The sequence below is a fragment of the Monodelphis domestica genome, chromosome 2 (genome assembly GCF_027887165.1).
Source record: "Monodelphis domestica isolate mMonDom1 chromosome 2, mMonDom1.pri, whole genome shotgun sequence".
Classification (NCBI taxonomy): domain Eukaryota; kingdom Metazoa; phylum Chordata; class Mammalia; order Didelphimorphia; family Didelphidae; genus Monodelphis; species Monodelphis domestica.
The window spans coordinates 484635442-484649941 of NC_077228.1; the positions used below are offsets into that span (position 1 = coordinate 484635442).

The following is a 14500-nucleotide window of genomic DNA, read 5'->3' on the forward strand; positions in this document are numbered from 1 at the left end:
CTGCTGTTTGGGACGGGGCTGAAATTAGGTAGCTAGCTGGCCCAGGGCCTGGAGGGCTAGACCTGGAGTCATGAAAACCAGAGTTCAAATCTGGCTTCAGACACTTGCTGTGTGATCCTGGGCGAGTCATTTCATCTCTGGCTGCCTTCGTTGCAAAATGGAGATAATAAATAATTAAAATAATAATAAAATAATAAAAATAATTTTTAAAAATCCTACCTCCTCCTTGGGCTCTTGTGAGAATCAAGTGAGATAACACATAAAACAATCTGGAAACCTTAAAAGACTATATAAATGTTCATTATTATTATTGTTGTTTCAGCCATTTCAGCTGCAATGTTAGACATGACAGGGACAGAGTCCAGCAGGTGATTAGGTCACCATTAGTTTTCTCAAAATCAGGAGCTGTGCTTTAGCACCCTACAACTTCCCAGAGTTTTTCCCTGGTAGATGTTCACTAAAGGGCATTTTGTTGACTCAGTAATGGAGCCGTGAAAAGAAACTTGTATTCCCGCAGTATAAACTTAACCTCAGAGATGAAAAGAAGATTAATATTTATTAATTTCAAACAATAAAGTCACAACAAGCAATTGGAAGGTGTTCCTATTTGGGAGCACTAACGAATTAACTCCAAAGGTCATTTAAGTCCTGATTACTTAGTACAAAGTAGTAGTGGTCAATGGAAGTAAGTCCTTATTCTAGATCATTTTTCAATTTAATTTAAATATAGCGTAGTGTGTATATATGTATATATACACACGTTCTTATGTATATGTATTCATAGTTACATACTCATATATACATTACATATTCGCACATATTTAAATTTATCCTTTTTGCCTCATTATCTAGAAGCAGCCAAATAAAACTTTATCATCCCAGCAGCTTCCATAATTAGTATTAATTCAACATTATTCATAAGAGCCGAGTTATACTGTTTCTTCAGTTTGACATGACAAGTTTGGCTTTTAATTTTTATATGTCCAATCTCTTTCCCAGTCTACATTGCTGGATCGCTATCCATAATCTATCCTCCCAATTAAGAGAGTACTCCAAGGCCTACGCCTCTTACTCTCTCTGCATATGGCTGCCACCTAAATCTATTCAGCCCTAAGCCTCTTCCCCTGACTCCAGTCCCCTGTCTGAAAGAGAACTCTTCTTTTCCCTCAAGTCCAGCCCCTCTTCCAGCCTTTCCTCTTTCTGTCCAGAACTCCATCCTTCTTATTGCACAGGGCACGATCCAGGAGTCATCCTGGATTCGCACGCTCTCTCCTGGCACCTCTATACCCCCTTCGTTGCTTCTCTTGCTCTACAATGTCTCTTAGCTCAGTTTCCTTTTCTCTTCTCACATGGTCCACATCCTAGCTTGGCACCTCATCACCTCTCCATGACTCTCCAATCATCTAATTTACTCCCTGCCTCGCCTTTCCTTCTCCCATCTGTCTTCCACACACTCCTGGCCGAGTCCCTTGCTGGCTCCTCACTGCCTACAGAGTGAAACGTCACTCCATCAAGTTCAGCATTTAAACCTTCATGGCCTAGTTACAGCCAATAAGACGATGCTCCCTTTGGGCACTTAGCAGCCTAGCCAAACTGGTTTTTTTACTGCTCCTCACACACGTTCCCCATGCCAGGAATGCACTCCCTCTTTACCTCTGCCTGGAAGAACCCCCCAGTTTCTTTTAAATCTGCTCAGACCACCCCAAATTGCTAATGCCCTTTCCCTCCCAAATTCCCTTATATTTACTTATATACGTACATACTATCTCCCCTGACAGAACATAATCTCCTTGAGGGCAAGGGCTGTTTCATTTGATTTGCATATCCCCAGGATCTCCGCGTTCCTAATAACTTCTGCACTTTGGCCTGCCACTCCATCTGTGAGTCGGCTGTGGCCCATTTTCTGATGCTGGGCCTCTGGGCACTTTGACAGACTGGTGTTCACCAGCAGATAGTGTCACCAGCACATTCGTAAAGGAGGTCTAGTTTGGGCACTCTGTTGGCATAAACTTCCTTCTCTTCATACTGTAGATTAACAAGTGGCCCTAAGGCTGATGTAACTTAAATTATGGAACCCGTGATCAGGATGTATTTTTCATGTTTTCTGGACAATTGATTTGATAATGAAAAATAAAGTGGGAAAAAACCAGTTACTAGATCTAAATACCTAGATATCTGCAAGGAGATCAATGTCCATTAATATTAGGAAATGATGAAGGCTTAGATCTACATAGACTTCTACCTGATTAGAAACAATGTCCAAGCTTCTACCAGAATAGCTTTATGCTTTCCTTTGTGTAGTGGGTCACAAAGGCTGGCTCTGAATCCTACTACCAGGATTAATGACTCATTGTGTGAACTTCAGGCTATTTCACCCTTCTGAGATGCAAGGTCCTTCACCAGCAAAATGGGGGAATGTGCTTGCAGTGCCTGCCTCAGGCACTTGTAAGGGTATCGCTCTGAGGCACGACAGATAATTTGATCAGCTGCCAAGAACCTGGTTCAAGGTGGGGTACTTGTGGTTTAGAGCCAGTCAACCCCTCCCCCTAGGTCTGTGTCATCGTCTATGATATGAGCCAGCTAGAGTAGATCGTGTTGAAGATCCTGCCAGTGCCAAGATCTCATGATGCCAAACATCCAAACATTTTCAATTCCTTCTACACACTGTCACGAATGAGGCTTCACCACACTGATGTGGAGATGTGAAGTCATCTGTCCATAGCTGGGATCATAAAACCTACCCAAGAATCTTGGGTCCTGGATTTCTACCTTCCTTTTCCTCTCATATTATTCAAACTAAAGGAATAGCTCTGAAAACAAATGACAAATGTAGATCATATTTATACCTCTATGCAAAGGCAGCAAGAATCTATCAAGATTTTATATCCACAATTGTTCCAATCACAGTTTTTAAGACAGAAATAAAGCTATTCAGGGCTTCTGCCTTGACGTGGCTTTGCTTCACTGAGAGGCGCACTTGCAAGTGCTCAGGATCTAATAGCAGTTCCGTTAGGAAGACACAGCCTGAACCATCCTGGGCACTAAGATAGGCCTTCCAGGGCTGGACACCAGCCTTGCTCAGGGCGATGGTCTGGATGTTCACCATTTGCAGAGCTGTCTGGATGGTGTCCGGATGGGCTACTCCTTGCCAGGGCAGAACTTCTTGGTGGGCCACTTCCAGGCTCAGCCAAGTTTTCTCAAACTGCTCAGCAGTCAGCTGGCCATTTGGAACTAGGAGGAAAGATCCTGAGTCAGACAAAGGCTGCAGTTCTGCTTTGTTCTCTGAAATTAAAGATCCTAAGATAAAAAGAAAAATAAATTTCTATAAGAGATGTGCTCAATATGTATATTATGTGTTTAAATGCCAAAATCTCTAAAAGTATAGAGCATTTTTCATCTTTGGAAATGATATTTTAATAATGGTTTTACACTGGTTTAATAACCAGTACTCAAAAGTATAGTGATGATTTCACTTAGATAAACTTTTCTCAATGAACAAAATAAATAAAGGTTGCCCTTTATTTTGGGGGGAAAAAGGATAAAGAATTAAAAATATATCTATCATGGCAGGGTAATAATATAGGTTCTAAGCCTCCCCTCAAAGATTTTACCTGATGGAGAGAGGACCCCCGTGCCTGAAGGTTCAGGACCACGAGGCTCTGACACCTGAAGCGAAGAGATAGCTGCCCAGCACGCTTTGCTGTACATCGGCACTAATGTGTTAAACTCAGAGGCCCAGCTGTTCACAGGTCTTTCTGCTTGGTCCTCCAGGAGTCCAAGAGAAGGGTCAGACTTGGGGCTACATAGGATTTGCTTCACCTCATCAATGCCAGTTAAGAGGAGGCGATAGTAGAAGAGCCCACGGTCCCGTATTGCCATATCCTTTTCCTCCTCTAGGATAGAAAATCAAAGAGATCCAAATGATTTTAACATTCTCTCAACATCCTCCTGCCATGTATATTCCATTCTGATGTAAATATGAAAAAAGGAAAAAGGAGAGGGAGGAAAAACAGCAAACAAGAAGAGAAGTGGACCCAGGAACACTATGCAGTTTCTTCTCAGCACCCAGTCATATTCTGCCCTTAAGCCAAAGTCATAGAGATTTATCATTGTTAGTTTGGGGCAGATGCTTTTCCTCCCAAGGGACCCACCTATGCAGTAATATAGCAGACGACCCAACATGTCCTGGCACTCAGCAGGGCGGGAGAGAAAGAGGCGCAGCAGTGCGGTCAATAACTCCATCTTAACTCCTGGAAATGTCTCCGCCTTCACATTTTCCACAAAGTCCTCCAACACATATGGAGCATTTGGGATTGTTTCCCCATGTACTCCAAGGAGCCAGATCAGTGCCTGCTTCCCCTAGGGAGTCAAGGAAGAAAGAGGCCTGTAAAGTGCAGGAGGTGACAGGGCAAGTGAGGGTCAGTTTTCTCTGTCCTAGCAGAAGGGGAAAATGTATAACCTTCTAGTGTAGCTACTGCTGCAGATTCTCTCCACTAGAATCTGCCATAAATGAGGCAGATGTCACCACACAGAAGTGACTAAGTAGGAGAGTGCTCCCATGGTTTCCAGAACCTGGGTTTATTTGGCAGGATAGTTTCCTTTACTTTGAAGCCATTTGCTTGATTTTTCCATTTTTCCACTGTTGGGGTGGGGGATGGAGATGCCAAATGAACTTCACTAATAATACAGCAACAACTAATGTTGACATAGGGTTTTGAGGTTTTCAAAATGCTTATATATATTTCATTTGATCTTACTAATAATCCAGGAAGGTAGGTGCTATTATTATTCTAATTTTGCAGAGAAGGAAACTGAAGCCACCAGAGGTACGATTTGCCCAGAATCAAACAGCTAGTAAGTATGTGAGAAAGAATCAAGCTCACCTCTTCTTAACTTGGCATCCTATATTCTATCCACTATGCCACACAGCTGCCTCATTAAATTTCACTAAAATTGCTGCCAAAGGATAGAGTCCCAAACTACTTGAGAGGAAAATGTTAACAACTCATTTGTGATTCAAACATATAAACTATATCTAGAAGACCCCATTTCAGACCCTAGTTGGGAAAGTAATGTTATATCAGCTTAGTGAACGGTCTAAGCATCCCTCTCTCTTTCTGGGAGAAAATAAGGCTGATAAACCCAGCAACTATATGAACACAATTACAAAATACTCTTCACACAAATAAAGTCAGACCTAAACAAGTGGAAAAACATTATTTGCTCATGGATAAGGAAAGCACATATTATAAAAATGATAATCCTACCTAAATTAATTTCCCCAGTTAGTACTATACCAATCAAACTACCCAAACATTATTTCATAGAACTCAAAAAAATGACAACAAAATTTATCTGGAAGAACAAAAGGCCAAGAAAATCAATGGAATCAATGAAAAAATTTGAAGGAAGACGGCCTCCCCATACCAGATTTCAAACTATATTATAAAGTGGTAAATCATCAAAATAATCTGGTACTGGCTAAAAAACAGAGTAGTGGATCAATGGAATAGATTATGTAATCAACACAGAAGAGTTAATGTCCATGACAAGGTACTATTTGACAAACCCAAAGATCCAAGCTTTTGGTCTTGGAAAGAGCTCACTATTTGTCAAAAACTGCTGGGAAAACTAGAAAACAGTATGGCAGAAACTAGGCAGAGGCCAATATCTCACTCCATACACTAGCATAAAGTTAAAATGGATACTTGATCTAGAAATAAAGGGTGACAACATAAATTAGAGGAACATGAAAAAATTTGCCCATCAGACTAATGGAGAAGGGAAAAATTTCTGATGATTAAACAAGTCACAGAGAACATTACAAAAAATGAAATGGATAAATTCGACTGCATTAAATTAAAAAGTTTCCATATAAACAGAACCAATGCAACCAAAATTAGAAGGCAAGCAACTGAGGGGATGCCCTTCAATTGGGGAATGGCTGAACAAATTGTGGTATATGTTGGTGATGGAATACTATTGTGCTAAAAGAAATAATAAAGTGGAGGAATTCCATGGAGACTGGAACAACCTCCAGGAAGTGATGCAGAGTGAGAGGAGCAGAACCAGGAGAACACTGTACACAGAGACTGATATACTGTGGTTCAATCGAGCGTAATGGATTTCTCCATTACTGTCAATGCAATATCCCTGAACAATTTGCAGGGATCTAGGAGAAAAAACACTACCCACAAGCAGAGGACAAATAGTGGGAGTAAAAACAACGAGGAAAAGCAACTGCTTGACTACAGGGGTTGAGGGGAAATGACTGAGGAGAGACTTTAAATGAACACCCCAATTAAAATACCAACAACATGGAAATGGGTTCAGATCAAGGACACATGTGATACCCGGAAGAATCACGCGCTGGCTATGGGGGGGGGGGGGGATGATCTTTGTTTCCAATGAATAATGTTTGAAAATGACCTAATAAAATAATATTTAAAAGGAAAAAAATAGAAAGCAAGCAACAAATTTGGAAAAAAAAATTTATATCATGTATCTGGGAAAAGACCTCATTTCTCAAATATATCGAGAATTGAGTCAAATTTATAAGGACACGAGGCATTCCCAAATTTAAAAATGGACAAAGGATATGAAGGCAGTTCTTAAGAGAAAGAAATTAAAACTATTTATAGACATATGAAAAAATGCTCCAAATCACTTGATTAGAGAAATGTAAATTAAAACAAATTAAAAGATATCACTTTACACCTTTCATATTGGCTAATATGACCAAAAAGGAAAATGATAAATATTAAAGGGGATATGGGAAAATTGGGACACTAATATTCTGTTAATGGAACTGTGAACCAATACAACCATTCTGGAGAGCAATATGGAACCAGCCTCAAAGAGTCATAAAACTATGACCCAGCAATATCACTATTGCATCTGTATCCCAAAGAGATCAGAGATAAGGAAAAAGGACCTATTTTTACCAAAATATATTTAGCTTTTTATGTAGTGGCAAAGAATTGGAAACTGAGGGGGTTATCCATCACTTGGGGAATGGATGAATAAGTTGTGGTACATGGTTGTAATGGAATACTATTGTGCCATAAGAAATGATTAACAGGATGAATTCAGAAAAACTGAAAAGACTTATATGAACTGATGCAAAGTGAAGTGAGGAGAACCAGGAGAACAATGTACATGGTAACAGACATATTATATGATGATTCTCTGTGAAGGACTAAACCATTATAAGCAAAGCAAGTTTCTAAGATAACCACAAAGGACTCAAGATAAATAATGCTATCCACAGCCAAAGAAGGAACTGTTAGAGTCTAAGTGTAAATCAAAGTATGCCATCTTCTTCTTTGTTTACATCACAGAGTTTTTAATTTTATGTATGATATGTGTTTACTATGATAGGAGCCAAAATGGAAATATTCATTGCATGAAAGTACTGTATAACTTTTATCAAACTCTTAACCACAGTTGGGGGGGGGGGGGAAGATAGGAAGAAAATCTGAATCCTAAAATGTCAGAAAACAATTGTCAAAAATTGTTTCTACATGTAACTAAAAAAATTAAGACCCACCACCAACAAATAGAAAGAAAATAAGGCTGAAACTCTTACCTCACTGTCCTGGATGCTCTCCTCACAGCCAGGGAGGGCCTGACATATAGCCTCCGTGCACTGAGGACAAAGCCAAACCAGGTTTCGGAAAGTCTGCACCACCGCTACAGCAAAACACAAAACAGAGAATACCACAAAAATATGAAGTCTCACATGGAAAAGCAAATCGGGATCTGACTAGATCAAAGTTCCTTATGAGTCTTTGTAAAATGTCTTAGGATTTAGAAAAAAGAAAAAGAACTTTATTGGGATTATTTGTCTGGGAAGCATCTGTGAGGCAAATATTTCCCAACATTAGTCTTTTTACCATTAGGTCAAGAGAAAATAGATTTCTTCTTTGGACTATACGCTTTCTGATTCTAATCCACAGAAGCAAAGCTGAACAACTAACGGATCCCAGTAAAACTCTTCATTTTGATCATGGTTCCAGGAAGTGATGATAGCTAACAGCTACCATTTACATGACACTTTGATGGTTTTAAAATACTTTAGATATTAACCCACTTGATCTCACATATTATACCATTTGAAGAAGATGGCAGGTTTGAAATCTAAACAGCATAGAACCAAGCAGAGCCATCTATGACAAATTCATGTTAGGGGCCTGGACAACAGAGTAACTGATCATCTGAAGAAGACAACCTTCTTCAAGCCAAAAGGCTGAGTGGAGGCTAGACACAGACAAACTTTCTTTGATACTTTAAGAGGCATAGTAGTTTAAAGAGTCACATCTCTGATATAAAACCCAAGAGCAATGCAAAGAGCAAAAATTAGAAGAGAATCCTTGACTTATTTTATGGAACTTCACTAGTCTAAAAATCATGGCTTAAATTAAGCAAATGGCTTAAATAAACAAACATGAAAGCAATATTATCATCTAGAGGGGAGTAATAGCCAAGGAAAAAAAGCCTGCACAGTGCAGCCTCCATATAAGAAACATTACAATTCTGGACTTGGCTCCTCCCCTGGCTGCCACTGCCACTAAACTGGGTAGGCCCCTGGATTTATGGCCATACCTGAATGATTCTGGGCAGAGGCTAGAAGCAATGATAATGAAATACTTGTTGAGGGATGCCTGTGGAAGAATGAAAGAAGCCTCTATGCATGTGGTAGAGGGCAGAGGATGGAAGGAAATGACCTGAAAGTTTCCTGACACTAATCAGGGCTGCATTCTGTAGATTCTGGGAGACAGAACCCCTCTAGCCTGTAGTATCTCTATGTAGAGGCACACCTTTTTTAAAAGAAAAGTTAAAACATTGTTGGCAAATAACATGGTTAGAAAGCAATTACCTGAGGTGATGTGCTCCTGCCTGAGCACTAGCAGCTCTGTTAGGATCTGAACACACTGATCTGTGTAGGTCCTGGCAATGCCACCTACCAAGGAAGAGAAGGCAAAAGCAGTTGTAACATAAGAAACAATCATCCAGGACAACAGAGGAACTGATCATCTGAAGAAGGGACAACCTTCTTCAAGCCAAAAGGCCGAGTGGAGGCTAGAGACACAGACAAACAGATCCATTCTAGCAAAGTTAACTATAAAATGAACTTTGATCAAAAAAGCCTTAAAAAAAAAAAAACCTTCTTAGAATCGAAACAAGTATCAGTTCCAAGAGTGGTAAGGGCTAGGCAATGGGGTTTGGGGGGTGGGGTTATAATAACTTGCCCAGGGTCACACAGCTAGGAAGTTTCTGAGGCCACATCTGAACTCGGGACCTCCTGACTCTAGACCTGGCAGTCTATCCAGTGAGTCACCTAGCAGCCTCAGAAAAACTATTTTTTTAAAAAAATCGATTCCCCCCAATTAATCCCTCAATCCTTGAGGATTCTTGAGGGCAAAAATCTTTCATTTAAAAAAAATTTAAGGTAGCAGCTTGGAGGCATGCTTGATGTTGCCACAGATTAGCAGATCTTAGAAATATACCTGTTAATAGTACTCTGTAGCAATTTCCTGACTCCAGGTCCTACTCTCCACCATTATCAATCTCTCCTTTCCCCTACAAAAAAACCAAGAAATTTTTTCCTATGTCAGAGGATCCCCTAATGCTATACTTAAAGCTTTAAAATTTTAGCTCCTCTTCTTATTTTTCAAGTATGTATAATAGTTCAACAGGGGAAAGCTTCTAGGCTTTGCCAAAAGATACCATCGTTTAGTGCAAGAAACTACTATCTTAAAATTTTAAGGACTCTGGTATAGCAGGAAACAATCTAAGAATAGGAGTCAAAAGAACTCATATCTAGTCTTGACTTTTTTATTTAAGCAAATCATTAAACTTTCTGTACCTCAGGTTCCCCAATATGTAACTTGGGAATTATAATATCTATCCTACTTGCCTTTTGGGGCTTTTTGAGAATAACATGTGTATGTCATCCAAAAATTATACAGAATTATTCAAATGCAAGGTATTATAAAATCTAAATGCTTTATCTTGAGTTTACTTAAAATGAGAATTATCTATAATCCCTATCCTTGAGGAAATGGTGAGTTTAGTCCTGAACAGGTCCTGCCGTTGCTCATACATCAGCAATTGTGAGTCATTTGCCCAGTTCTTTTAGCGAAGGCCTCGTTACCTCTGAAGCAGGCTTTGCCCTTTCGTCTTTGATGTTCCTCTGGCCATAGCTTTCTAGCTGGCCCATTTGGCCTCAGAGGAGGAGGAAGCAGCAGACACCCTACCTATGGCAAAGATGGCAGCCTGTGCCAGGTCAGCTGACACATCAGTACAGTAATCCCGGAGCTCCTCTAGCACCTGCTGGACATTCTCATCGTTCACCAGCTCACACAGCACTTCCACTTTCTGCAGCTTGATGTAATGTGGCTCTGAGTAGGAGCAGAAGAACTTTTTGTAGTGGCTACTGAAGTGGCCAGGCAGACTACGGAGGATCCGTCGAACATGGCAGAGTGCAGCAAAACAGAGCTCCCGGCTCTCTGATGAGCAGGCTGCCAGCAAGGGCCCTTTGACTCTAACAAGCACATCCGTCTGCACATGAGGGAATTCTTTTGCCAAAATGAGAAAGAGTTTGGTGGCTGCCATCACCACAGCAGGGCTGCTGCTCTGAAGAGAACTATCCAACAGATTGAGGATGGCAAAGAGTTCCTCCTCACTTCGGGGTTGATAGCGTAACAGGAAGCCCAGCACCTCAGCCTGGCCCCACTGATCCAGGTCTGGCATTCTGCCTCAGAGAGAAAATAAAGAGGCTGTTTTGGCAGCAAAAGGACAATTCTTTCTCTGCAGCCATGTTTTAACAGCTGCTTAAAACAGGAAAGAACATTTAAAATAAGTTGTAGTGGAAGAAAACAGAGCTTTAAACAAATGTGTACATTATAGTACCCCTTTTAAACAAGGCCCTAGACTCTTCCTCAAAAGGGATGCTATACTTTATGAATTTAATACTTATGCAAAACTGCATTTAAAAACCAAAAGCAACCATACAATGCTCACTGGGCTAGGATCAAGGGTTTAATCAAGGTCTTGGTTTTAGATTCTCCATATATCTAGAGTAGTATAAATATCTTAATGGGAGAGAGCATAATGGCTCTAAAACAAAATGATTAGGAACTAACATCATAGGGTATGATGTTCCTGCTTCATACTATGCACATATAGAAAACTTCAAGAAAAGAAATGTTTTTTGAACAGAAAATTGTGGAGAAGTTGTTAACTGTGGGGTTTTTTTCACTCCCCTAGGGAAAAATGTTCAAGAATTCTCAACATAACCACCAAGAAGAATCTTCCACGTCAGCATACAAACCGATTTAAAAGATGGTGGGCAATAGGTTTATTGATGACAACACCTCCCTCTTGCTTCAAGATCTCCTCCAGAGCCCTCAGGCAATTCACCACTACAATGGGATCCTGATCTCGAAGCAAACTGTACAGTTCATTCACCAGGGCACCATCTGCAATGAAACACAAAAGAGCAAAAATTTCCAACAAAGAAGAAAATTTTTAGTCACAAGAATGGAGTTGGATAATAGCTCCAGGCATATCCAGCAGAAAGAAGCAGAAAACCTCTCAGTTACAAAAATGAAAGGGACAACCACAGAATGTAAAGCAACAAATCCTTAACTCCAGATTAGGCTAAGTAGATAATGCTAAAGAGCACAGGGGGCTTCAAATATATGATGATTCTAAACTCAAAAACACTAAGAACAGTATTGTATTTGAAGGCACCAATTGTCATTGTTATTGTTCATTTGTTTCAATTGTGTTTGACTCTTTGTGACCCCATTTGGGGTTTCTTGGCAAATACACTATTGCAGTTTATAATTTTCTTCTCCAGCTCAGTTTACAGATGAGGAAACTGAGGCCAACAGGGGTAAGTGATTTGAGTCTGGATTTGAACTTAGGAAGATGAATCTTCCAGACTCTAGGCTTGGTACTCTATCCACTGTACCACCTAACTGCCCCAAAGGCTCCAGTATATAGAAGTAAATCTCATTTAACAGTTCATGGTATTTAATAAGAAAGCTTTCATTATTTCTTTCCAGTGAAAATACTAATACTCATGATGATGGAAAGGACCGCCACTTACCTATTTCAGAGTCTCCATGGAGATTATACATCTTTGCACAGCCAAGGACTGCCACCCTCCTGACATAGGAGGCTTTATCCCGAAGGCCATTCAGAATAGGTTGTTGGATATACTCTTGCACTCCAGGCATCCTACGCAAAATACTTTGGAGTCAGTCAGGCTCTGAAGGGCCAATTCTGACTTGATTCAACACCTACGACTTTTAGGTGACAGAAGCTTGAAGGAATATTTCTCAGTGCAAAAGCTAATAATGTGCATCTAATTAGGAAATAAAGGAAAAGACCTCTTCCTAACTCTGAAGGGCAACTTTTGTGTGGAGTTCTTCAGAAGAAGCATCAAAAAGGTCATTTATACAACTGCTTAAAAATCTTCAACAAAACAAGGGAATAGGACTTCAAGGACAAAAAAAGAAAATCCCATGTTAATGTAACTATGAGTTTTCTAAAAACAAATGGTAGATTTGAGACATAATATTTTCCCCAGCGCTATAAATAACAATACAAATAAATTGATCCTGTTTCACTCACCTTCTTGACTCCCTAATTATATCAGCAGAAAACTAGAGCTAGGAAAATGGCTGGAGTAGTAGAGGAGGAAGGGATAAGACTTACCTAAGGCTGCACATGCTCCTGAGTGCCAATCCTCGGACCATGGGGTTGGGGTCTGAGCAGTCCTTGCATAGTGTATTAATGGCCAGGAGAGCAAGGTCCGGTTTCAGGGGGGCATATGTGCACATGTACAGATATACCAGCTTTTTCTGTACAATATCCACAGTAGCACTAGCCTTCACCATTTCCATGAAGACACTGGACACATCCACACCCTGAGTCATATGCCTGAAATCAAGGTATCAGTGAAAGCATAAAAAATAAAATTCTCAGTTACGATAATGGGGGTTTTATTTTGTTTTTTGTGTGTATGTATTATTTTCCCAGTTATACTCTTGGGTTTTCAGTGTCTTCTCTTTTCCAACAGTATCTGTTTCATAACATTTACTTACAGATGGGCCAGGTCAGGAAGTGAATTTGTTTCAATATTAGGCAAGATGGCTAAAATGAAGGTAGGTGTAGATGGGGAAGTGGGAGGGATGCCGAAGATCAAGCAGGAAGAAAAGCATGAGAAAGAAAACTGGTACCTAATAACCTTCTGAATGACATTCCGATAACGAGGTCTATCAGCCTGAATGTGGGGGTTACACAGAGCTTTCTTCAGTTCCTTTACTATATCCTCGGAGCCTAGGTATGGCATCTCTCCAGGCTATCCCTGAGGCAGTTCCTACAGTCCTTAATCAATGTGAAACTAAGAGAAGAACCTGCAATAGAAAATAAATATCTTTAGATGACAGCACATAAAAAGTTGGGAAACTCAGGCCCTTACTTTCCCAAAGGGCTTGGGCCCCCTAATTATCAGATTGCTAATTCTAACACCAATTAGAGAATGATAAAATTTAGAGCTAAAAGAGACCTTGGAAATAATCTGAAACAATTTCCTCACTTGGCCCAGAGAAGACACTTAATGAATGTTTGTTTATTGAAAATTAACTTATTTTATGGATGAGAAAACTGATACAACATAGTTTCATTAACCCCCCCCCAAAAAAAAACAGGAGTTGAGGACCTGGATTTAAATTCCAGCTATGTGACTTACTATGTGACCCCAGAAAAGACACATTATTACTTTTGTAATGAGCCTCAGTTTCCTCCTCTGTAAAATAAGCAATCCATTCACTATGCCAGGTGCCTCCGAGAAAGACAGAAAAGAAATAGTATCTGCCCTCAAGGAGCTTACAGTCTAAATAAGAATAAATATTTTTATAATAATAATTTAATATACTTAAATAATTATGAAAATGTAATCACAATCTATTATTCAAATTTAATACGACAACAAACGTTATGTTATATGTAAAATATTAATAGTAAATAACCAGAAATAAAATATATGCAAAATAATTAGGATCTGGAATTCTCAGAGTGGCACTTAAGCCGACCTCTTAACTGGAAGGCCTCCACGGTCACTTTCAGCATTAAATCTCTGGTCTGTGACCCTATGACTTGGCCTAGGTCACACCACCCAATGAGCAAATGCCAATCCCTTCATTTTACAGGTAAAGAAACTGAGGCCTGGAGGAGAGGCACGGCTTGCCAAAGATCACCAAGTCAGTAAAGGAAAGCAAACGAGAACTCCCACCCGGGTACCCCCTCCAAGGACGGCCAGAAGCCCAACACACCAACCTTCCCCCACAACTTCCCAGTCACCACGAATCCCCGCCCTCTCAGGCCAGAAGCCTCCGCGCCCCCCGATCCTGTTTGTTTCCGACTGCCTTCCAGAAGTCCCGCCTCCTTCTAGCCTCAAGACCACAGAGGCATCACTGCCCCTGCC

At 40.3% G+C, this 14500-nt stretch overlaps 1 protein-coding gene across 2 annotated transcripts; it reads right to left on the reverse strand.

The window, feature by feature from the left end:
• Positions 1–537: 537 nt before the first annotated feature.
• AP4B1 (adaptor related protein complex 4 subunit beta 1) lies at positions 538–14465 on the reverse strand. Of its 2 annotated transcripts, none has more exons than XM_007485175.2 (11): positions 14353–14465; positions 13254–13430; positions 12730–12954; positions 12119–12249; positions 11336–11483; positions 10260–10756; positions 8879–8962; positions 7589–7692; positions 4152–4359; positions 3612–3893; positions 538–3231 (listed from the first exon to the last, which is right to left on the reverse strand). In XM_007485175.2, the coding sequence occupies exons 2-11, from the start codon at positions 13364–13366 to the stop codon at positions 2873–2875; spliced, it is 2151 nt and encodes a 716-aa protein (XP_007485237.2). In that variant the 5' UTR covers positions 13367–13430; positions 14353–14465; the 3' UTR covers positions 538–2872. The 2 variants fall into 2 exon arrangements, with proteins under 2 accessions (XP_007485237.2, XP_007485233.2); XM_007485171.2 differs by having other exon boundaries at positions 538–3297.
• Positions 14466–14500: the final 35 nt, after the last annotated feature.

Excerpts from the sequence above, each read along its gene's own strand:
- AP4B1 (XM_007485171.2), bottom strand. The coding sequence starts at position 13,366 with ATGCCATACCTAGGCTCCGAGGATATAGTAAAGGAACTGAAGAAAGCT. Across the intron at positions 12,250-12,729 it reads AGGAGCATGTGCAGCCTTAG|GATGCCTGGAGTGCAAGAGT; the intron begins GTAAGTCTTATC and ends TATTTTGCGTAG. Across the intron at positions 3,894-4,151 it reads TCTGCTATATTACTGCATAG|AGGAGGAAAAGGATATGGCA; the intron begins GTGGGTCCCTTG and ends TTTCTATCCTAG.